The following is a 25022-nucleotide window of genomic DNA, read 5'->3' as shown; positions in this document are numbered from 1 at the left end:
AAAAGTCCTCTTTGGGAAATAGAAAGATTACAATTTCAATTTGATCCCCACAGGGGAAAAAAATGGCAGAGCTATCATGACAGATAGCTCCTTAACTTGGCCATATGGCATTAGAGCAAACTTAACAGTTTGGTTCTACTGATGGAAATCTCAGTGAAGGATGGGGTAGGAGGGAAACAGTTAAATATGTAGATGTCCAACCATGTGGGTAAATTTCCCCAAGGTTTCCTCCATGGATGTAGCCTAAGAATCATGTTCTAACTTTCACTATGGAATTAATATATTTATGAGTCTATATTGTAAGCTTAGAGCCATATATCACCTAAAAGGACTCAAGAATATTATAGGTGCTTCTTTATGCTTTTTATTTAATTTCCAATTAGCAGAAACCCCAACTTATGACTTCAGACAATTAATATAATCACTTTAATTTTGTTTTATCACCTATAAAAAAATACAAAACCAACTGTATTCAGCTTTTATGAAACTAAACATGGAAATGTGGGCCAATATGCCTTCTCAATTGCATAGCAATGTATAAAATAAATTACTTCCTGGTTACTAGTGAAAAGCAAGGCACTTCAATTGTTACTTTACCACACGGACTTTATTAACAAATATGGTAAGACTTACAGCCTTATATTTGGGTACTGTCTCTCATAAGACAATTGAGTATACTGGAGGATTAATACTTGGTTGTCCTAACAGATTTATTTATTTATTTATTTTCTCTCCCTTCCTTCCTTCCTTCCTTCCTTCCTTCCTTCCTTCCTTCCTTCCTAGTACTGAGCTCAAAACCAGTCTTTTACATATTAGTTAAAGATTTCTTTATATTTTATATGTGCATACATGTATCTACATATATATGTGTTCAGGGTGTTGGACGCCCTGGAAGTAGTGTTATGGGAGTTAAGAGCTGTTGTATGTGCTGGGAACTGAATCTGAGACTTCTGCAAGAGCAGCAAGTGCTTTTAACCACAGAACCATCTCTCCAGCCCCAAAAGTCTTGAATGGGCTTGTGGGGCTGGGGAGCTAGCTTAGTGAGTGGTCTGAGATTGTAATCCAAGTGCTTAAGAGGCAGAGACAGGTGGACTCCTGGATTCACTGGCGAGTCAGCCTAGCCGAATTGTTGAGTCCCAGGTCCCACTGAGAAAGCCTGTCTTAAAAACAAAACTAAACAAAGCAAAACAACAATAAGGTAAAGAGGACTCGGATGATGGCTCAGTAGTTACGAACACTTGGATGCTCTTCTAGAGGGCTAGGGTGATTCCTAGCATTCACACAGTAGCTCACAATGTCTGTAACTCCAGTTCAAGGGATCTCATGCCTTCTTCTGGGATAAAGTACATATATGGTACCCAGATGTACATGCAAGCAAAACATCCATACATAGAAGATGAAAAAATTATTACAAAATCAAAGTAGAGAGCAATAGAGAAACAGCCAATGCTGACCTCTGGCCTCTACCTGGACATGTAGCATACCCAAATAGACATATACAACACACACACATGCATAAAAGGTGAGACTTGAGTTTAAGCACTTATACAAATAATGTGCACATGCATATACACACTTTGCCCCACACAAAATAAAGCAAGTACTGGGGTGCAAGTTATATTGTTTACTGGAGCCTTTCATTGGGTAATGGTTTCACTAAAGTGTATAAGAGAAAATGAGATAGCTCCTGTGAACTACAGCGTTGGATCCTTACCATAGCAACAGATGCTACAGGTGGCTGGTCCAGGAAATGGGCTGGCCTAGGGCTGAAGGGAGGGAGTGTTCCTTCTTCATTCTTTAATCTTTGCAGCATCATTATCTGAGCTGAAGAACCCATGGCTAAAAAGACTCGAAGACTCCCATTTTGTTGGCCTGAGAACACATCAATCACAGGCATATAGCTGTCGACAGCAACAACTGGGTACCTGGCATCAAGCAGCAGGCGAGAAATCTTGGGATCTCTAGGGAGTAAGATATTGTGAATGAGCAAGTAATAATCACCAGTAACGTCAGAGTTGCTTACTTGGCTCATCTTAGCTTGTTAGAAATGGATCGGTAACCAGAAAAAATAAATTAATGGACTTAAAACATATGATTCTGTCAGTAACCAAACTAAAATTACAAGGCAGGTAAATTCAATCCACAATAATTACAGGGCTGCTAATGAGTCCAATTTATCTCTGTACCACGGTGGCACTAAGTCCAAGTCCAGTGTCTGCAATGCAACAGGACTTCAGAGGGGCTTGTTAAATTGCCCTAATGAGAGAGTTGTTAGGACTAAACCGAGCTAACCCATGTAAAATGCCAACAAGGTACTTGGCACACCGCAGATGCTCAGTAATTGGTAGCTACTACTGTTTGTACTTGATCAACAAAGAATGGAATCTAATAGGGTAAGAAGAGAAGGAAGGATAACAGGTCAGATGAGTTTCAAAACTAAAAAGTGGGGGTGTGTATGTGTGTTTGTATGTGTGTGTCCACGTGCACTAGTGGTGGTGGTGAGCTGAGAGGTGATTCCAGTAGTATTCCCTCAGCTTGGTTATGTTCAATGTAACCATCTCAACTACTTACCTATTCCATGCATTCCTCACTTGATCCTCACGGCTGCTGCACAAGTGAGACAGGAGACCCAGCTTCACCCTCATATTAGAGATGAGGAAAAAGAAGCCAGAGACCTGAATTCTCAAAGTTCCAGGGCAACTCTCCTCATTTGTAAAATAAGGACCATGACAATACTTGTAAGTTAACAGTGAAACTCTAGTGAGATAATGCACATGAAAGTGCTGTTGTAAAACACAACATTTACAACACAGCCATGCCTAGTGCTAAAGCAATTAGAAATCTCAGGAGATGACGGGAGAGCAGGAAGTGGCTGAAACTGAGAAAGGCCCTTTAAGGGATTCTACTCATGCCGGCATATCTAAATCCTTCATCTTCAGTCCTTAGAAAGTTAAAGATGCAAAATAAAGAATACTCCAAAAGGTCTTATTTACTTGAATGACATGTAAAACTGATGAAGTGGGAGTTTCACCAGCCCGAGCAGCTTGTCCTGTCCTGGGCTCCGCACCTTGTTCCAAGTTTCAATTATCATCACATTGTTCTTAAGTCTTTCCAGGCATTTGGAAGTCAGAGAGACAGGAATCACCTGGGGAGAACAATCAGGAAAAAAACATTTTCATAGCTGAAACAATTTATACCTTTACTCAACAAATGTTTACTGAAAGCCTACTATGTGCTCACACAGTACTATGTTGAAGATATTAAAATAAAACCTCATCTGTATCCTCACAGGAACCCATCTGCTAACACAGCAAAGATTGTCAAATATGGTGCCAACTAAACTTACCCAACCTATGGCAAAATGATCTATTTTTAACTCCTGCTGAAAGATGTGTGTACTTTACATTTAAAAATTTTTGTTATTTTCAATTAAGTGTATGTGTGTATTGTCTGTGTGTGGGTATGTATACATGTGTGCAGGTACTAAAGAGGGCGGAGGCCTGGGAGTCATAGGCCATTGTGAGCTGCCGGATATGAGTGTTAGGAACAAAACTCAGATCTTCTACAAGACTACTGCAATGTCCTAACAAGAGCCCTCTCTGCAGCCTAAAGAGTTGTTTACAACACAGATATCTACTGTCTGAAAAAAGAGTAAACCCTTTATCAAAGGGTTGTCAATTCAGTGCCTGGATAGCATTTAATAAAACAAACTGATGCAAAAAGCCCTTCTGTTCAGCATGTTATAGCAAATAGCAAAGGCAGCTGCTCATCTGGATTTTCTATGTAAAGCTCTTTTAGAATAAGCTAGCTGGTAGATGTACCAGGGATCTACAGCCAAGAGCTGCTCTATCAATTAATAATTGTGCCAAGAAGCCACCAGTTTGAAGGACCCCAAGTGGTTAGACATTTTTGAACTCTTTAATTTGCACATCCTTATTGAATACTTGGTACGTGTCAGGCAATGCTAGAGTAAAGTGCTTTAGAGACGGCTAGGTGCTGCCATTCAACCAACAAACAGAGTTGACCCGAGGGAAATGTCTGATTGAAGTATTGACTGGAAGTTACAGACACAGAGTGAGGCTGAAGCAGTGGGAACACGTGTCCACAGAAAACAGGGAGAATAGAAGGACACAGCAAGAGCAGCAAGTGAGGGCTAACAGTTAAAGCTAGAGGAGCAAGAATGTACCTGGGCCTTTATCCTTTTCCTAACAGAGGGGTACCTGCCAAACACACCCACCCTTTCTTCTTTCTTTTTCTTTTCTTTCTTTCTTTTTTTTTTTTAAAAAGATTTATTTATTTAATGTATGTGAGTACACTGTAGCTGTACAGATGGTTATGAGCAACTATGTGGTTGCTGGGATTTGAACTCAGGACCTTTGGAAGAACAGTCAGTGCTCTTACTGGCTGAGCCATTTCACCAGTCCCCCTTCTTTCTTTTTCTTTCTCTCTCTTTCTTTCTTTTCTTTCTTTCTTTTTAAATATCTTTTTAAATTTAATTTTATTTTTATTTTTTGCACTCCATATTCCATTCCCCGAGCACCCCCCATCCACCCTCTGACTGCTCCACATCCCACACCTCCTGCCCCCCTCACCATGGGAATGTCCCCAGAGCCCCCACCTCACCTGACCTCTAAACACCCCGGGGGCCTCCAGTCTCTTGAGGTTTAGATGCTAAGGAAAATGAGCTAGGTTTTCTCCTGGCCTGAACACTGAAAGGAATCAGCTGCTGAGTCAGGAAGAAAACCAGAGTGGCTTGCTGGGGATGTAGTCAGTGGTACAGTGCTTGCCTAATGCATATGAGGCCAGAGGGTCAATAATCAGTGTCAACATAAATAAATAAATAAGGAAAGAGAGAAAGAAAAGACATCAGCCTTAAATTCTACAAAAAAATAAAAATAAATAAATCAACAGATGGATATTGAAGTAGAGAATAAATGGGAAAAAATATATAACTTAAAAAAATTAAGCCAACAGACAAATAAAACTAAAGAGCTTAGAGAGAAGAGAAAGGTGGGGAGTTTAACTGGTAAAGTTTTAAAAGCAGCAGAAAGGAACAGAATCTAGAACTTGGGAAAACAGACAGTGGCAGAGATCAAAACTTTGGGCCAGGATTCCTCTCCTCACTATAGCACAGCAGATCACCACAAGAATGTCTTCCAGTGTTGGGCGGTGGTGGTGCACACCTTTAATCCCAGCACTTGGGAGGCAGAGGCAGGCGGATCTCTGAGTTCGAGGCCAGCCTGGTCTACAGAGTGAGTTCCAGGACAGCCAGGGCTACACAGAGAAACCCTGTCTCGAAACAAAACAAAACAAAACAAAACCAAACTCCCAAAAGAATGTCTTCCAGTACGAAGCCTCGATGCTTAAGACAGAAACATTAGTTAGGAGACACTTGTCTCTTGCCTCCATAAACCACTAAAGGACACAAAACATATGTTACCTGAGAAAAATTAAAGACAGGCTGTGCTGTGCCCCACGAGACGACAGATCTGGTGACTTCCTCTGTGCTGAAAAGCTTGCAATTCAAATAAACATTGCATGATGGTTGTTTCTCCCGTTCTCCAAAAACAAAATCTTTCCCATCTGGCACCATCAACAGCACATGTAACAGCAAACCACTTTCTTTGTTTGAGCCATTTATTTGATGGACTAAATTGCGAGATGGCACAGCCATGGAGTTTGAGGCTACAGAGTTTGCTGACTCTGGATCGGTGAGTACTAAATCCTGTGTTTTCTTTGTGGTTTCCTCGTGAATTTTATTTGAGCTCTGTGGATTTTTGGTATAGGCGGTATCCTGGCCTGCCTCTGGTAGTATCGTATCTGAACTTGTAGCAGCAGAAACTGGAGCAAGTCGGGTGCTGCTACTTAACTTAGCACTGATTCCAGTGAAATCCTTGCTGCCTAAAACAAGCTCCATGGTGACCTAGGAAACAAAAGGAGAAACACCAGTGAGAATGTCTGGAGCTGGAGCTGACAGCAAGGTAAAGAATGAATCCATCCATATTCAGCACCAACTGACGTATACACTTCAACTTGCCAGGCAGATTACGCATCAGTATGTGATGACCTGGAAAAATCACCGTCTACCAGGAAACAAGGAACTGCTAAGGAAAGGAATGGAACCAGGTACAGTGACAGACTCCAGCAGAAGAGCCTCCTATTGGCTAACTCAGAATCAGTAAGAGCAACGGATTAGATAATCTGTGAGTCCACACTAACACAAAATTAACATGGAAAGGAGCAGTAGCCTGTCTTTACAATTATGCAGAATAATGCCAATCAATAAATGTTCAGAGAGCTGGATACAGCGCTCTGGTAAAGTATGTGCCTGATGGGCGCAGAGCTCCAAGTTCCATACCTTTTTCTCCCACCACTGGAGAACAAATAAAAAGCACAAGGAACATGAAGTTAGAGACCACCATCCTAAGCCAGGCATCATGGCATATACCTTTAACTCCAGCACTCAGGAGTAGAGGCAGGAGCAATCTGTGAGTTTGAGGCCAGCCTGGTCTACAGAGTGAGTTCCAAGACAGCCAGGGCTACATAGTGAGACCCTGTCTCAAAACACAACCAACAAGCAAACAACAAAGAAATCACCATTTTACATCTATCTTAATATGATTCAGGCTTAGTTCTTTAGAGCACATCTGTAATTCCTGGACTTGGGAAGGCTGAAGCAGGAGAATCAAGAGTTTGAGACTATGTAATGAAACCATTTCAAAAAACAAAGCAAATTAAAATTTTAATTTAGGTAAACCAGTAGAGGGATAATCTACAAAATAAAATAACTGGCTTACCTTAAAAATTACTAAAATTCTGAAATAAAAAGGGCTATGGAACCCTTTCAACCATAGGGAATTGGAGAGAAATGAAAATTAATTCTCCTTTAGAAGAAACCTGCTAGAAAGGAAAACAGTATTGACACATCTGGCGAAATGAGTCCAGGCTGTAGATAGGGTATATCCCATATGTTAAATTGAGTTTCTAAAACTCAAGGACAATATGACATTGTTTTCAGGAAATACATGAAGTCCACGTGAAGGGCTCAGAGGGAAACAGACATGACGTAACTTATTCTCAAATAGCTCAGAAACTCTTCATGTGTGTACATTTACTCTACATATTTGTGCATACATGGAGGGAGAAAATAAAGTGGAGGAGAGATAGGGAAGGAGGAGTGAGTTCCAGGCCAGCTACAGTGAAAGCCTGCCTCCAGAGAGCAGGGTCAGGAGTGCTTATGACAGTGAACGGCTCTCAAGACCAGGGGTGGTCACTGGTTACAACTGTGAATTGCTGAGGAGAGAGTACACAGTTTCTTTCCACAGCCAAGCTCTGTCAGGTTTCACTCATGTTTGGTACTTTTCAGTTTCTATGTCTAGAGCAGTGGTTCCAACCTTCATAATGCTACACACTGTTTATACAGTTCCTCATGTTGTGATGACCCCTGACTATAAAACTCTTTTTGTTGCTACTTCATAACTGTAACTTTGCTAATGTTATGAACGGTAGTGTAACTATCAGCTACATGATCCCTGTGAAAGGGCCAGTCAGCCCTAATGGGGTCATGACCCAGTTGAGAACCACCGGTACAGAGTACAGACAGAAACAGTTTCCAGCTCATCAATCTGATGCATTGTCCTACTTAGACTTCGTTGAGAATGTACCAAGCAGGTGAGAAATCAAACTTGGATGAGGATGATCAGTCCCAGGCCAACCTGGGCTACACAGGAGACGCTGTATCTAAAACTCAGGTGGGTTTGCAGATGAGCGGCATGAGCCAGCATGGCACTTCAGTGACTCATGTCCAATTCTTTAACATCACCACATGGTGTTGACATCTATAAAATTCACCATGCAGGTGAGGTATAAAAACAGACAAAACAGCCCTTCATGGTTTAAGTCAGTTTACTGTTGGGTCACACTCAGTTTTCCTTGGCTCCATGTACCCGTCAGGGTATGGGTTAGACAAGCGTGGATCACATCTGTCTCAGTTGGCTATTTGTAGAGAAGGGTGAGGAGGGAATACACTGGGTTTTATACTTTATTCTTTGTGCAGTTAGAAGCAAAGAGAAGGTTTTAGGGTATGAGTATGGAAATTTCAAAAACTCACTAGAGTTTTGCAGAGTTCAGTAGTCTGAGGCAGAAGGATGGTAGGTTTTAAAGGAAGCTTGTACTACATAGTGATTTTCTGGCCACCTTGGGCTACATTTTGAGATGTTGTCTCAAAAACCAAACCAAAAAACTTAATGCAAGAGCTAACAAAACTGTGTCAAGGCCTGCCTAGGACAGCAGGATGCTGGAACCCAGGGAAAGGACCCTTCATCAGGACTCGCTCCTCCAGGCACGCATGCACACACATATGCATACATGCACACACGCATGCACCGCTGCTCCTCTGTTCCCTGCCACAGTTCTGCAATAGGCCAACACCCAACATTCCTTTTCAGAAGGAAGCTTCAGTGCTCATTCCCTCCGCACGCCCTACAGTGTATGCCCCACTTCCTACAGTGTACCGAACTCCCTATAGTGTACTGTTGTACAGAAAGAGTTACAAATCAAAGCTGTCACTCAATGCTCTGGTGCCCTTTCCTTGGCTCTCAGGTGCAAATCTGAACATTGCTTTGACCTAAAAAGACTTGACTTTCCATCTGACCTGCCTGTACACTCTGCTTTGTACTACCTCACTCCTGTTTGTTATCCTGCGGTAACAATTATTAGTTTCACTTTAGAACTTTTACATGTGCGTTTCTTTTCAGAAATCACTGTAAACACCAGCTCCTTGTCCGATAACTCGTTTCCTCCCAGACATTTATTTTCTTCACCACACTCTGCTGCAATTCAACAGAGGTCTCCTAACTGCAGGAAACTTGCTCACAGCTGTATTCTTGGTGGCAGGCAATAATTCAGGAGCTCAGGTAATACCCGTGCCTTACGGGATGTATACCCACGTACCTTTAGGGGGCCAAGTGAAGACAGACCATTTTCCTGTTGCACTGGAAGCTGGCTACTGAAAGAAAGCAGCTCTGACTGAATGACAGCTTGCAAAGGGAGAGATGCAGATCCAATGACTTCTGGCTGACGGAAAAAGGAAAGGAAAGCATGAGGAGGAGCTGCGGGGTGGGGAGGCTGACTGAAGTGACCCTCTGATGGCTTGTGAGAGAACAGTGCCTTATGAAGTACAGAGCTCCATTATGATGTGACCGACCATGCTTCCATAACCTGCCAGCCTCCACTCTCCCTTCTAGGTTTAACCACTTCCCCCTAGAAGATTACAGAGGATTCCATAAGCCACAAAAAATATCTTTCTCTATTAAAACTTAGCTTTTCTCACATACTGATTTCTTCAGTCAGATTCCTTAGCTAATATTTTAAGACTAGGAAAGAAATCACACTTGATATGCCTGATGCTATCGAGGCTATGAAGGAGCAAAAGGCTGTCATATGAACAAGCTGGAATACAGTGCTAACATAACTTCACACAGGAAACTGGAAGTAATATGAGAAGGTTTGTGGTTTTTGCTGCAATAATTCCAATTGTAGAATTTACACTAGAGAAATAACATATAAAAACTATGCATAAATTGCGTATGTTAAAAGTAGTTAATAATTAGAAACAACTAAACGTCTAATGCAGCAATTTTTCAATCTGTGGGTTGTAACCCCTTTGGGGGGGTTCACATATCAGAGATGTAAGGTTCATACTAGCAAAATTACATTTATGAAGCAACAATGAAATAACTTTATGGTTGGGGTTACCATGACATGAGGAACTGTATTAAGGGATCTCAGTAAGAGGAAGGTTGAAACTACTCTAACACATAACAATTAAGCTAATTTTGGCAGACCCATATACAGTTGTATGACAGGCAGCCATCAAGGTGATCAGTTCACAAACTGTTTATTTTGTTGTTGGTTTTGGTTTTGCTTGTTTTTAGATAAGGTCTTACTTTGTAACTGTCTCTCTCCTGGACTTGTATGTACACCAGGAGATCTTTCTGCCTCCCATCTGCTGGCATAATAGAAAGGAATGCACCACTATTGCCACCTCACTGAAAGCTTAATATGAGTAACACTTGTTATGGTTGACAAATTACATACATTATATAAATCCGCAAACATAAAATTATGTGGGAAATTATTTTACTAAAAATGAAGTAAAAGCCCATATTGTATCCAGTTGAAAAACATGTCAGCATGCTGGGCAGTGGTGGTGCACACCTTTGATCCCAGCACTTGGGAGGCAGAGGCAGGCGGATTTCTGAGTTTGAGGCCAGCCTGGTCTAGAGTGAGTTCCAGGACAGCCAGGGCTACACAGAGAAACCCTGTCTCATAAAACCAAAACCAAAACCAAACAAAAATAACCACATCAGCAGGTTTAGCCCTACAGGTCTGAAACCTCAGTTTCTTGGGAGGCTCAAGAAGGATCAAAAGTTCAGTGGATGACAGAGTGAGTTCAAGACCAGCCTGGGTAACCTAGTGAGACTCTGATCAAGATTAAAAAGTAAAACTATGTCTAGGTATCAGGAATAGAGTACTTGTCAACTATTTTAGAGGTCCTAGGTTCAATCCCTAGTAACACACACTCACATATACATAATACATAATGCCAGAAAGCCATCTGTTTCTGCCTTGGCTATGGGCAAATTCTGCCTTCTTGGTGGTGATATTCAAATGGAAAAACATTTTTCAAGTTTCTAAAAATAATGTAAAATTATTTTATAATTAAAAAGAAAGCCATTAACTAGGTTTAGGTAAATGCAATATAGATAAACTGTTTTCAGAGGTTGAAGTTTTCCTATAGATGAACAATTCTGTGATTCTTACTCCCTCTTCTTTCTGTTCTGCTGTTTTTCTAAGAAGAGCTTCTGTTTATATTTTGGGGTGGGGGGAACCACTAAACAAAAGAAAAGGGGCAATACCCCACTCACACCAACCATGGAGTGGGACCATCGGGGCTGCTCTTTCCGTGAAGGAGCTGCACACAACTTAACTTACTGATGCCCTTGAGGTCACTGCAAGTGAACGATATAAACTGGAACTCTTGGATCAATCACTACCTACACATTTATTATTTTGGGTGTGGCCTGGGTAACAAGTACTTTGCCCACAAATGAAAAAGAGAACTTCAAGTTAAGGCCCATATAAAACCTATACTGATGACTCCACTGCACTGCACTACTGTGAACAGGCACTCAGGACATGTGCTCTGTCAGCTGTGGTTGGCACACACCTGCAATCTTAGCACTTAGAAGACTGAGGCAGGAGGACTACAAGTTTAAGACTAGCCTAGGTTACATAAATGAGACCTTGTCTCAAAAAACAAAAACAAAAACAAAACAAAAACAAAAACAAATCAAAACCCCAAACGAGAGCAGAGCAGACGGGACTGGACCAAGGACTTACACGATGCTCGGGTCCTGCTTTAGTTAGAGCAGGAATCTTAGACAAGTCACTCAACTTGGCTGAGTCTCAGTTTCTTCTAAGAAATGAAGGTGATAAGAAACCTAATTCACAGAGCTGTTCTGATTATTAGATTTGACAGAACTGGTTTATCTAAGAGTGTCTAGTGTGAATGGTAAGCCTCAAATGAGTTACCTTTTTCTGTGGGGTTTTCTTTGCATAAATTTGGAAGGTGAGGTTAGAATCCCACCAGTGCTCTATCATCAGGCCATCAAATTCTACTGGACACACAAATCGCTGCTGGAATTTCACCACTGTGAAAGAGAACAGACACGTGTCACACAGCCCAACCAGAGTCATCACTAATCCATGCGTTGACTCCTTCCCCCTTTCCAGGTTCTTTCAGTGTGGCTCCATACAGTAGCAGAAGATAAGCAGAATGTTATTGTTCAGCTCTGCTATGAGAAATGATCATTAAACATGTGAACACAGAATATGAAGGAGACTCATCCATGTACTTCACTGTGGCCATAGCAACGTGATCTTTTAAATGTTTATTTATTCATTCTGAGAACAGGTCTCACTATGTAGCCCTGGCTGGCTTCTAACTGAGATCTGCCTGCCTCTGCTTCTCAAGTGCTGAGATTAAAGGTGTGCACAAATATAACTGTTTTAGAAGACAAATAGGTAAGTGGCTCAACAACAACAAAAAATTCATTAACTAGCTGGAGGATGAAGGATAAATGAATTCATAGAAGAGTGAAATTAAAAATTCTAACAATAAAACTAAGCTCATTTTCAGGCTAGTGGACAGATAATCTGAATGGTGATATTCAGATATCAACTACTCAAGTTAGTTAGCCAAGTCAGATGGAATGTCTGCCTCTGAACACACAGGGATTTGTTATAAACCGGATCGAGTGACACTGTTTGTTTACTTTGTCTTCATGGATATGGAGCTTCATCTAGGAAATAAAAGGAATAAAAAGAATCTGAGAATAAAATCAAAGGCGCGCTCCTTTTATAATCCGTTTGTCATCCATAAGATGATCTTCCTGTTCAGTCACTTCTAAGCATCTCTAATAGGTCTGCAGGAACATCAACAGCCCAGTTACGTGGAGGATCTGGCACTGAATATTCATTCATTAAAACTGCCTTTGACCTAATTTTCTGTTGATTTTTGGCAATCTTAATGCTTGACTCTCATCTTTTTGTTGCTCTTAGGCAGGATATGGGTCTTGCTATCTGGATCCATACTCAGGTCAAAAGGCCTGTGCCCAGAAACCTAACAGTCACCACGACTGACATGAAATCAATTTCTCTGGCTGTGATAACTGGGATAAGGAAGATAACACTTATAGCTCTTTGGGGCGTCAGGAAGGTCAACTGAGGAGACAGAGGGAAAGATACTCTGGGTACAGTATTAGTTCTTATGTAGAAACTGAATTCTGATGCTATTTGGGGTAAAGAATGTCCCTTTCTACCTAGGCACATTCCTAAGATCACACAGTTAGTGTATGGTATGGTCTTTCCAGAAGATGGTGTTAGGAAGGCAGCTGCAGGGCTGTAGACGGCTCCGAGGCTGAAGCAGGTGCTGCCAAGCTCAGTGACCTGAGCTTGGTCCCTGGAGCCTACACCAGAAGGAGAGAAGTCAGAGCTGTGCTGGGCTCTGCAACTGCTGCTGCACCTCACACACAAAACTAAATTCAGAAAAAATGTAAAAAAAAAAAAAAAAGCAGCTGTAATATCAGATTACAGGAACATATATTTTCGTATTGTAAAGATAAATTTACAACACAAAAAGAAAATAAAAAGTATCCAAAGTACAAGCAACAAAAGAAAAGCAGATAAAATTAACTACATGCAAACAGAAAGCTTAGCCAGGAGGTGTGGTGCACACCTTTTGTCCCAGCACTTGAGGGAGGCAGAGGCAGGAGGATCTCTGAGTTCGAGGCCAGCCTGGTCTACAGAGTGAGTTCCAGGACAGCCAGAGCTACACAGAGAAACCCTGTCTCAAAAAGCAAAAGCCAAACCTTAAAACACCAACCACTACCACCAGACTTTTATCGTGTCTTATAGTGTGTTGGTTAGTTTTATGTCACTTTGATACGTGTTTGAGTGTCAAACTGTATGTCTTAGAACTCTTGAAAGCACTTGTTGATCAACCAGATTTCTGCAACTCACAGACAGGTGGGCAGGAGTTAGAGGCCTGATTTGGAACAATCTAGTTGCACAGGAGGTAAGAGGGTGGGAATAGATGATTTCTGTTCAAAGGTAAGTGGGAACAGCTCTGTGTTTTCCTTTGAGACAAGTAGACACCCCTCTATGTCCTCGCAACAGCTCCTGCCTCCAGGTTCCTATCCTGCTTGAGTTTCTATTCCCACTTCCTTTGATGATGGACTAAGATGTGGAAGTGTAAGCCAAAGAAACCCTTTCTTCTTCAACTTGCTTCTGGTCACAGTGTTTCACCATAGCACTACAGACTCTAACTAAGACATTACACATCTACAACTAGGCATGGTGGCATTCCTAAGATGCCAGCACACAGGTCATTCTGGCACTCTTCTTACCTCCACCTGTGATTTTACTGGAGGCAAGTCGAACAACCTCAGTGATCAAAGTTGTCTTTCCCAGTCCACTTTTGGAAAAGCCCACAGGAAAGTGATATTCCACAAAGAAAGTGCTGGAAGAAAAAAATTGATTAAGAGAACCCGTTGCCTTTACTTTAAAAAAAAAGGGGAGGGGGGGCTGGAGAGATGACTCAGTGGTTAAGAGTACTGACTGCTCTTCCGAAGGTCCTGAATTCAAATCCCAGCAACCATATAGTAGCTCACAACCATCTGTAATGAGACCTGATACCCTCTTCTGGTGTGTCTTAAGACAGCTACAGTGTACTTAGATATAATAATAAATAAATCTTAAAAAAAGAGAGAGAGAGAAAGAGAGAGAGAGAGAGAGAGAGAGAGAACCCAGTGCTTTTGCAGAAGACCCAGGTTAGGTTCCCAGCACTTGCACTGAGGTCCACAACTGTCTTTAAGGAGGGGAGCCAATGCCTGCTTCTGATCTCCTTGGGCACCAGGCACATACAGGGTACACATACAGGGAGAACACCCTTACACATACAAAAGAAAAAACAATCTAGAAAAAAAAACAAAACAAAATAAAAGGTAGATATATTTTCTGCCTCTCTATCTTTGAAGTTCCCATTTTCAGGATCAAATTGCCTCAGAGGTCACTTAGAGATCATGTCTGTTCCTCAGAGCTTCCATCACGTGCCGTGTGGGACAGAGCTTGGTTCTGAGAGGACCCACAGCACTTTCAATAAAACTCCGTCTCTGGGCTGAGGCACTAAGCTACAACCACCTTAGGTGTTTATCACGCTTGCTGTAACTGTAAGGGCTGCAGAAGGGCTTCCAACTCACTTTCCTTTAATCCAAATTTACCCTCATTCTTGGGAACTTCCAATCGCTTTTACTGATTGAAAAATGTCTATGAAAACAAACCATAAGTTAGACTCCTATTATTCCCAGCCACACTGGCCCCAGGGCCACACTTAGCTTTCTTATTTAGCTATACCGCTTTTTTGCTGCTGTTGGCTTTGGTGGTTTCCCGGCAAAATTCTTCCTGCTTGGTGTCATATGGGGACTATCTGGAGGGACTCCCATGGTTTCAATGATGATTCTGACCGAATGTACTCTACCCAGAAGAGCCAGTCTATCCACACTTAGTGACATCGCTGGGGTATGTTCTGGAGTTCTTGAGAGCTCTTGCTGGTCAACTGGATTTCTGCAAGTTCACAGACAGGTAGGCAGGAGTTAGAGGCCTGATTTGGAACAACCCAGTTGCAGAGGAGGTAAGAGGACAGGAATAGATGATTTCTGTTCAAAGTGAAATAGGAATGGCTCTGTGTTCTCCTTTGAGACAAGGTCTCACTATGAAGGCTAGTCTGAAACCCCTGATCTTCCTTTGACTTCCACGCTGGGTCAGAAAACGGCTTTTGTGAAGTGAATCTGGTCCTCACCTAAAAGTGTATGAAAATATTCTTTAATCCATCCAAGTGCAGGAATGGATGATACAGAATTAGATTTTTTTAGAAGGAAAGTCTACCTTATTCTGGTTTGCCCACTGTCCTAACCTCGTTATCATGCCATAGTATGTCCCTTTTCATTTTTCCACATAGGAGCCATCACAGTCAACACACCACAACCGTTACTCTGTTTTCTCCATAATCCACCTTCTCATGCAGATTTATTTATTTATTTATTTATTTTTTACTTTTTGAGACAGGGTTTCTCTATGTAGCCCTGAGTGTCCTGGAACTCACAATGCATATAGCTGGTTGGCCTTGAACTCACAGAGACCTTTTCTCTACCTACCTCTGCCTGTTGAGCTATGCATTACCTTTTTAAGGACTGAAATTCTTTAATGAGTTGCTATAACAAATCACTTGGGCAGTGTTGGCCAAATCAAGGCCATTTTCCTTGAGGAAAGGCCCCTGATGTTCTACCCTGCATCAATATGCACAGCTCACCTGCTTTTCTTGACAGCTGCCCTCTTCTTCTGCTTGTGCTCATTTGACTCTACAACCTTAGATCTGCCAGAGGCTTTGGACTGGTTCATTGTTCTAGAAGGTTCTACTCCATCATCTTCACTGAGGAGCTCACTGGTGCAGACATCAGATTTCTAGGGGAAGATAAACAAAGCATGGTGCAGAAAGATGCTTGCTTCAGGGAAGGAGTTACAGTTGTCTCTCCAAAAGCAAGCAGAATTTCTTCTCATAAACACAATTCTATCACAGAGATAAGAACAGCAGGGACATATTCCATATTGTTTCTGGCTACACAAAAGTAATCTGCACTTCTGAAAGATAGGCTCTAAGTCCATTCAGAGTAAGGAAGGGAAGACATGAAAGTTCTCAGGGAGACCACTACACCGACTGTCCGCTGTGTTCTGCACTGCGCTAGGCACTGCACATGCAGCTAAGTATCCAGCATGTTCCTGCAGGTGCCTTAGCTTGCCTTTACAATTGGAAAAAGCCAGGTAGCTTGTTCATGGTTGCCAGCTACAAGGGGCAAATCCACATTTTTATCTCCAGGAGTTTTAAAGTCTGGTTTTCTATCACAGTAGAACTGAGATAGAACAGTTGTCACAATGTCATTGAGCTGGGTGCAAAGACTGTCTTTCCTCTTACTATCCATGCTCTAAGTCATTTTTTCTCATTTTTATTGTGCTTAAGATTAATGATATTTCAAAAACTGCCTTCATGAGAGAAATCAGTTGAAAAATTCCCTTTTTGTTTTTGCACCTACTGTAATTGACTAACAATTAGCCTCTTGTATCACAACATGCAAAATAAACAGAAGGAGGAATGATGATTATTTGGCTTCAAATTCAAAAGGGCGCTCACTCAGTAGTATGGTAACACAGTGTGATCAGGAAAGCCCGGCTGCTCAAGCCTGTCTTCTCTAGCTTCCACCTTTTAGAACTTCTGGGAGCATACTCTGTCGACCCATAATCGGGAGGACAAATTATCTCACAAGACCAGAGTAGAAAGCTTTTTGCTCTCAAGTTTTCCTTTAATAGCATCTTTTACAAATGGGCACAGATGCCTGGATTGGTGACATATGCTTTTAATTCCAGCAATTAAGAGGCAGAGGCAGATGGGGTTCGAGGCCAGCCTGGTCTCTATAGTGAGTTCCAGGCCAGCCAAAGCTACATAGTAGGACCCTGACTCAGACAAAACAAACAATAAAAATGGTTACAGATAAGACAATCAAAATCTAAGTAGGTTCATAGTTAAAATTAATTAGGGCAAATATAAATTAGGTTGTTAAGAAGTGGAATACCAGGAACCAAAAACCACACATGATAATGCTGAATTTCTAAGCTGTGACTATTACTATTACTCAATATTAAAATGTCAAACATGGCCTTTGGAGCAGAACATGAACGTGCTAACTTCTTGGTCTTCCTGATGCCTCATGACCAAGTTGTTAAGGCCTAGGTAGGTAGCTGTTACCTGGCTAGCCCACCATCATAAGGAAACTTTCTCAAATGTTCCTGCAGTTACTAGGAAACTTTCTAATGCCAAGATTGATTCTGTGCCTTGGAAACCAATCATGATAGAAGTCAGTAGAGCTGCTTTGTCTAGTTACCCACAATAAGCTTGGATCCGAACCAACCACCCAGCAGCACTTCCTTCACATGTGTAGCTTTATGGTATTTTCTTTTATAAGCCGCCTCTGGGATGGATCCCAACATAAGAAAGACACCTGCAACTATTTGGAATATGATTTCCATTTTGAGTAGTGGTCCAGTAAAGTTTAAGTTCCCAAGACCTGGATTTCTGAGTTCGAGCCCAGCTGGTCTACAGAGTGAGTTCCAGGACAACCAGGGCTACACAGAGAAACCCTGTCTCAAAATAAAACAAAAAAGTTCCCAAGACCTCCCTGGGAACTGACATCCTACTTGGCAGAAAGAGTGATGTGCCTGGGTAACTGATACCCTGGTTGGTAAGTGAAGAGATGGATGTCTGACAAGTCCCATCTGGTAGGCAAGTTAGGACATGGATATTAGACAAGCCCCCGACAAAGCTCAACACCCCAACAAATGGGAGCAGGATAAGTGTACAACAAAGACATGTTCCTAAGGAAACCCCCATCCCTAAAGCTTGATTGGTGGAACAACTTGGCACAGATGTCTGTGGATTTTGGACTTAAAAATCCTATAGAACCTTAACTTGGGGTCAGAGTTCAGCTCCTGAGCTTGAACCATGTCTTAATACATCAGGTTGAGAGTGTGGCTTTCAATAAACGGTCCCTATTTGACTGAGATTGGTGTCTGAGTGGTTTGTGCAGCGATTCCCAGACCCCAAAACAACTGGCTCAATGTCTCCATCAACAAATACTTCCTGAAGTTACTCTGCCCACATAGCATGGGGGGATTACTTAAGTGTTCTTCAAACATTCATTTACTGATTGTCTTTGATGTATGGGTAAGAACAAGAAAAATTTCACATTCACAGCAGAAGGATCAGAAGAAGGAAAAAGCAGGGATGCAAAGAAGAGCTGGGATGTCTGAGGAGTGGGATGAGATACTAGTGTGAAGATACCAGGGAGGCCATGTAAAAGTGGGACATGAGGTTAGGCAGGGAAGTTGGGGCAGGGTTCTAAAGCCAGGTTTAAAGCTTATGAGTGAGGGACAGTAAGACTACAGGTGACTTCAGTAATGTCTAGGGTAAGGATTCCGGTTCTGCTATTTAACAGCTTATAAGGTATTTATTTATTTATTAATTATTTTTTATAGACAGGTTTTCTGTGTGTAGCAAGCTGGCCTCAAACTCAGAGATTTCACCTGCTTCTGCCTCCCGAAGGCTGGGATTAAAGTCGTGCACCACCACTGCCCAGCAAATGTTTTTATTTTTTGAAGCTGAGTCTGATTATGCAGCCCTGAACTTGCTCTCTAACCAGGGCAGGCCCAGAACCCTGGATCCTGCCTCAGACTTCCAAGTACTTGGATTACAGGTGGACATCACCACAGGCTAGCTTCCTTGTATATAATTTCTCTAAGCTGTTTTTCATGGTATGCAAAACAGTGAAAGTACTACCTCATGGTCTAGTAAAAGAATTAAATTGAAGTAAAAGTGAATTAAAAACATTTGGTACAGTTCATAATTAATGCAAACAAGATATAAAGGCCTTGGCACATAGAATGCTGGTTAAATGGCTGTCTCTATGTCACACGTAACATAGATACCAGTGATGGCTGCTGAGACAGGAAGTCCTGGGATCCTAACAGCTGGCGGCGCCTTTCCTATTCAAACTTTTTCTTGATACTAATTTCACCTTTTACTCTGTTTCTTTCTCCTCTCCTAAGAAACCAAAAGCTTCCTATCTACTTCTGAGTATTTGCCCTCTAATTCTGCTCCCATCTGGTTATAACCCTGTCATTTCCTCCTCACGGGACAGGGAAAGCATCTCAGGCTGGCCACAGTTGCTAGGCTAGCCTATCAGCTAATTTCCCCAGCGCTGGGGCTCATACTCAAGGTCTTGCCTGCATTAGGCCAGTGCTACATTCTCTATTCTCCTGCAGCTGTCATTTAGTTAACTGGATTCCTTGTAGTACATTAATCCCCAGTTTTACGTGGACTGGGAATATAGCCAAATGCTAGAGCACTTGCCCAACACACACAAAGTCCTGAGTTCAATCACCAGCACTCTGCAGGAAAAAGTATATGCACAACAATCCCTTTTCTCTATACAACTCTTTCTTCTATACCCTTGTGCTGATTAGATTTTTGTGACTGGCCTACAGACAAGTCTATAGGGCATTTTCTTGACTAGTGATTGAAGTGAAAAGGCCCAGACTGTCCCTGACAGGTGGTACTAGGTTGTATAAAAAGGTAGGTGTCAGGAGTCATAATAGGTCAAGCTAATAGCTAGCAGGTGATCTTCCTGAGATGGACTGCTTTGCTCTGATAGGCAAGGCACAGGGTAATTCCTTTTAGGAAAGATTCCTGCTATTAATATGCTTTTCCTGTTATTATTAAACATATATAACAAGGTTATCACTAGGTTATTAGCCTACCTGTTTTGAGCAGACCTCTGCAGATCTACGAAGATGTACTGTCTTGTGGTGATGCTATATAGATAAATAGATGACTTCTTAAATCTTAATGATGATCCTATAAGAATTCCTAAAATTATATAAGCTCTTTCATAGTGGGACTGCTACTAGGTCCTTTTCTGATAGTCAAAACTGCAATGAGAACTCTATCAGTCTCCCATGTGTTTCCAGTTAATTGCTCTTAGATAGTAACCAGACTTTCTCCTACTTAGAGCAAATTCCAAGAGGGTGCAAAACAATTAACCAAAGGTCATAAAAAGGGAACTAACGATTTATTATAGGTGCTATGACAGAAGATAAAATATTGACTGGGTTTATCTATACAAAACTTCACTAATAACTTAGTTATGGCTTTCAACCTTCTATGAACCTGTGAAGCTGAGACAGGCGATGGATTTTTTAGCCAGATATTACTCCTAACGGATATGGAAACATTCTATGTGGTAAACTTCTATTTCGATTTGTGATTTGATTTTTTTGTGTGAACATGTGATGAACTTTTTAACATGTGATCATGTATTCTGAAAGATGTGTAAGTACAGAGGACAAAAAGATGAGAAAAAGAGTTTTTCCCTTGCCCCATTTAGGATCCTTTTGCCTTTTCCCTTAGATAGCTTTCATAGAAAACCTTTTACAACTTGGTAATAAACGCTTCAATAATGCTAGAAGTGTCCTTTTTTCTTCCAGCGACTTTGGACTGAAAGTCAGAGCCTGTTATCTCCTGCTGAGATAGAACAAAGGCCACATTACTTAATTCTCTGCTGTTAGAGTACAGGTGTTAATCATCCAAGCCAGCAGCCTTTTACCCTCAGAAAGAGCAAGACAGTTTTTAGGATTTTCTAGAAGTTATCTCCAGCATTTCAGTACAGTTAGAGAGCTATAATGTCCAGAGACCCTCGGACTTTAAAGCCACACCAGGGTCCTCTGTCTCCTCACTACCCTCTCCAGGCCGGAGGTTCCCGGCAGGGAGGCTAAGTGAGCCATGAGAATCACGTCGGGAAGTGGTGATCCTCTTCTCTCTCTCCTTGAGCTCCTGCCCTGCCCTGCCTCAGTGATAGAAGATTTAAGCTGTAAGCTGAAATAAATCTTTTCTTCTCCAATTGCTTTTGGTCATAGTGTCACCACATCAACAGAAAGCAAACTAAGACAGCCATTTCTCTGCCTTTCAAAACTCTCAAGTCTGTTAAACCCTTTGTGCCTGCTCATGCTCTGCCTGACAATATCATATAATCATAAATGCCTATCCCCTCCCTTTGTCTCAATTCTGGCAGCCTTCCCTGAATTACTACCAATCCAGAATAAACTACCTTGTTTCTACTTCATTTTTTCCCCTGACATATAAAAAAGGAAACTCAGAAGTGTGGTGGTCTGGATACAGTTAGCGTGCATCCCAAAAAGCTTTCCTAGAGAAAGCCTGGCCCTCAGTGACCAGTGAGACGCTAGGGAAGAAGAGATGCTTGCTTACTTCTGTTAGGACAAGTCTTTAGAAGGGATGATGGCAGAACCTGGTCCTGCTGTGATGGCTTCCTGTTCGGTGATGTGATCCCTCTCTCATATATACCATGAGATGTGCAGCCAATGTGGTCCTTACCAGAGTTTACACTGAGCTACACAAACCTCTCTTTTTATAAAGTTACCCTACCTTAGGTATTCTGTTACAGTAACAAAAACTGGACTTATATGAGGCACATGATAGTCATGTCTCAGGATAGACTACTTGTGGAAGGAAAGCGATTAGGATCATTATGTACAGTGTCTAGAAGATGCTAAACCAGCAACAGATCATTAGGCTTGACAAAAAAAAAAAAAAGTTGGAATAAAGCAGAACTGCCTGAAATTCCCTATCTTACAAGCCAACAGAGCGTTTTGTCACCTGTGAGTAGAAATGTCCTGGACTCTTCTGTATAGATACCAAGATACCAAGTGGGCTCTAAGGCATGCCTGCATTAGCTGTTTCTTAGAAGTGCTCTGAGGAAGCCTGGGATACACTGAACACAGGCTCCGGATGCAGAGAATCTGATTCTGGCTCTGACACTTGCTACATATCTTTGGGACAAAAGACTTGTGCCCTCTAGGCCCTTCTCTTTATCATAAAATGATAATACTTTCTTCCTCAGCTATAATTATTACTAAATAAATTATATGTAAAATGAATCGCTTCATGCAAGTGTAAGGTCTGGCTAGTGAATGCTCTCCACTTGCAGAGCTTCAGATTCAATGACTTACAGGCAGTGTGTAAAACAAGTTCTCCAGCAGACTCTGGTCATACTGAGGGTCATTCAGGTCACTGCTGCAATACTCATCACTCCCAGGAGACGGGGAATCTGGAGGAGAGCCTAATCCATTCCAGAAATGGCCTTGGGATAATTCAGCACTGGGGACAGGAAAAACAAAGGCAGAGGATTTAACAGAAGGTTCAGCAGAGCTTCTCTCTCTCTCTCTCTCTCTCTCTCTCTCTCTCTCTCTCTCTCTCTCTGGAAGCACTCTGAACTGACTACTGGGTGACATTTTCCAGCTCTATTTCCTCTCTTAGGATGATGGCAACTAGTACTCAAACCCCACTAGTGACTCGCACTGTGCTCTTATTCAGCAAGCGGCTGTCGGCCATCGTGCGTATGGTGGCCATAGAGATGGCTAACCTAGGTCCAGCTGGGCTCCTGTGGTGTCTGTGCTCTGACAGGCAGGAAAAAAAATGGCAACTTTACAAAAACACCTTCTTCAATTAAGCAAACACATGTACTTTGGAATTACTATGATATGGTTAATTTTATATTGAATAGAAAAATGAATAAAACATTACAAGGAGTTTATAAACTAAGGAGGTAAGTATATAAATAACTATAAACTCAACATTTCAATGAATATTTATTTTTTATTTTTCTTTCTTACAGTAACTTAATATTATTGAACTTAATATTCTAATGAACATTTATGAATAATAAAGCAGTAATATTAAATACTGTGTGCTGACCCCTGACTTAGTACTTACTATTTCTCAGCTTCCCTTTTAAGCTACCACTGTTTCTTTTTAATTTCTAAAGAAATTTGCAGCCAGGCATGGTGGTGCACACCTTTAATCCTAGCACTCCGGAGGCAGAGGCAGGCAGATTTCTGAGTTCGAGGCCAGCCTGGTCTACAGAGTGAGTTCCAGGACAGCCAAGACTACACAGAGAAACCCTGTCTCGAAAAAACAAACAAACAAACAAACAAACAAAAAGAAATTTGCACAATCATCACTTTCAAATGAGACAATGTTTCTATATTACTTCAAAACCTTTTTATTTTTATTATTTAGAGACCTGTGTATGTCTGTGTGTGTGTGTGTGTGTGTGTGTGTATGTGTGTGTGTGTGTGTGTGCGAACATGTACATGCATTTGCAGACAACCTGTAGGAGTGGATTCTCTCCTACTACATGGGCTCCAAGGATAGAACTCAGGCTGTCAGGCTTGGTAAGAGCTTTATCTGATGAGCTGTCTTGCTAGCTTGGAACTTTACAACTGTTCTTTTTTAAAAAGTATTCTTGGTATTTTTCTATATAATGGCTTTTCAAGTTCAATAATATGTAAGTGTTTGGCTGCATGTTTGTGTTTGATGCAGTACATGTCTGTGGAGGTCAGCAGAGGGAATCATATCTTCTGGACCCTGAGTTACAGTGGGTGTGACCCACCACGTGGGTGCTGGGAAGCAGCCCAGGTTGCAACAGCAGCAAGTGCTCTTAACAGCTTAGCTATCTCTCCAGCCCATCTCTATTAAGGACTGAGGCTCTATGCTGTCCACCATAGCTGCCTGCTATGCCATCTATTCTGCACACACATCTAAAGATCTCTACTGTTCAGTATGTAGTCCTCCATATTTTTTCAGTTTTGCAATTATTTTTTGAATTAACTTATCTGTTTATGATTTATTATAGTATTGAATTTTGCCTGTGTTTCTCAGTAAGACAATTGTCCCCCACTCTCAGCACGATCCCTTTATTTTCCTAACATATATCTCTGGAATTTCAGTTATCTTTTGAAAATGTTCCCAACTTTAAGCTTTACTTGGTATTTTCTAATTTCATTCTTTTTGTTAAATTTTCTGGGATTTTTTTTTTTTCTCCTTTTTCTCTTCTAAATATCCTCCTGAATCTTGTTTTTTTGTGTAGATGTAGGAGGCATTCCTCATGTCTTCAAATCCAGGCCCCGAATGCTGACTAAGCTCAATACACGGGCTGGAAGTCAGGAGGACCTTGGTACCTGGTGGCTTAATTAGAACTGGGCAGAGCTGGATCATTTTGTTAAGTGAATTTCAGTCTGTGGTACTTAACCTCCTTTATCTTGACCAGACCTGCCTGGGGAGTAATGTGACTGTCAGTTTGCCTAGGCATCCAGAAGAACAAGGGGGCTGTGGCTAGAGGGCTGGGTCTTTATCCCTGGGCGATTTTATCTCCGTTTCCTTTCCTCCAGGGTGCTGCTCACCTCTACCCTCGGCTGGGCTTGACACCATGAACCTAGGGCCTCTACAGATAACGTCTATCCAGTCTTCAGCAGCAGGGAATGTCAGTCCTCCTACTTCTTGGGGGAAGCAGCAGAACTATGACAACAGTCAACATTACCAAGAGATTACTCTATGATGTGTACAAGAATTAACCGACTGAATTCAGACGTCACGTCATGGTAGTTACTATGGAGACTGCAGGAGGCAGCTCCGTCTTCTGTACGGTCTCCTCAGCACGGCTGGTCAGTTACCCTCGGCCGGCCTCGGCCTTCTAACCTCAGTCAGGCTTACTGACATTTTCACTGCTCTACTCCTCTCCAGTTCTTTGATTTCCGGCTTCTTCTACTCTTTGACCACCATCATACTCAGGATTAACAGTGAGTGGACATGGGGTATGGCCGTTCTTACGGTATTACGCTCTTACTGTAGCTACCAATAGTCAAACTGCTATGTGCTAACACAGGGCTAACTCCTTTATATTACATCATTTCTTATCCTCACTGCAGCTTTGCAAAGTTTT

General features: G+C 41.7%; 1 protein-coding gene across 3 annotated transcripts in view; it reads right to left on the bottom strand.

The window, feature by feature from the left end:
- The window catches only part of C2cd3 (C2 domain containing 3 centriole elongation regulator), a 103745-nt gene that overhangs the window by 52846 nt on the left and 25877 nt on the right, over nucleotides 1-25022 (bottom strand). For all 3 annotated transcript variants that reach the window (XM_021219180.2, XM_029542648.1, XM_029542617.1), the window contains 9 exons: nucleotides 22252-22399; nucleotides 15932-16083; nucleotides 14977-15186; nucleotides 13971-14083; nucleotides 11596-11714; nucleotides 8953-9075; nucleotides 5441-5923; nucleotides 2994-3145; nucleotides 1715-1961 (listed from right to left, as the gene is read on the bottom strand). In XM_021219180.2, the coding sequence (XP_021074839.1) occupies nucleotides 1715-1961; nucleotides 2994-3145; nucleotides 5441-5923; nucleotides 8953-9075; nucleotides 11596-11714; nucleotides 13971-14083; nucleotides 14977-15186; nucleotides 15932-16083; nucleotides 22252-22399 (1747 nt within the window). The remainder of the gene's footprint in view (nucleotides 1-1714; nucleotides 1962-2993; nucleotides 3146-5440; nucleotides 5924-8952; nucleotides 9076-11595; nucleotides 11715-13970; nucleotides 14084-14976; nucleotides 15187-15931; nucleotides 16084-22251; nucleotides 22400-25022) is intronic.

This window comes from Mus pahari, chromosome 1, assembly GCF_900095145.1.
Source record: "Mus pahari chromosome 1, PAHARI_EIJ_v1.1, whole genome shotgun sequence".
Lineage (NCBI taxonomy): Eukaryota > Metazoa > Chordata > Mammalia > Rodentia > Muridae > Mus > Mus pahari.
The sequence above is the reverse complement of the archived record's forward strand: the minus strand, read 5'-3'. Positions and strand labels throughout refer to the sequence as shown.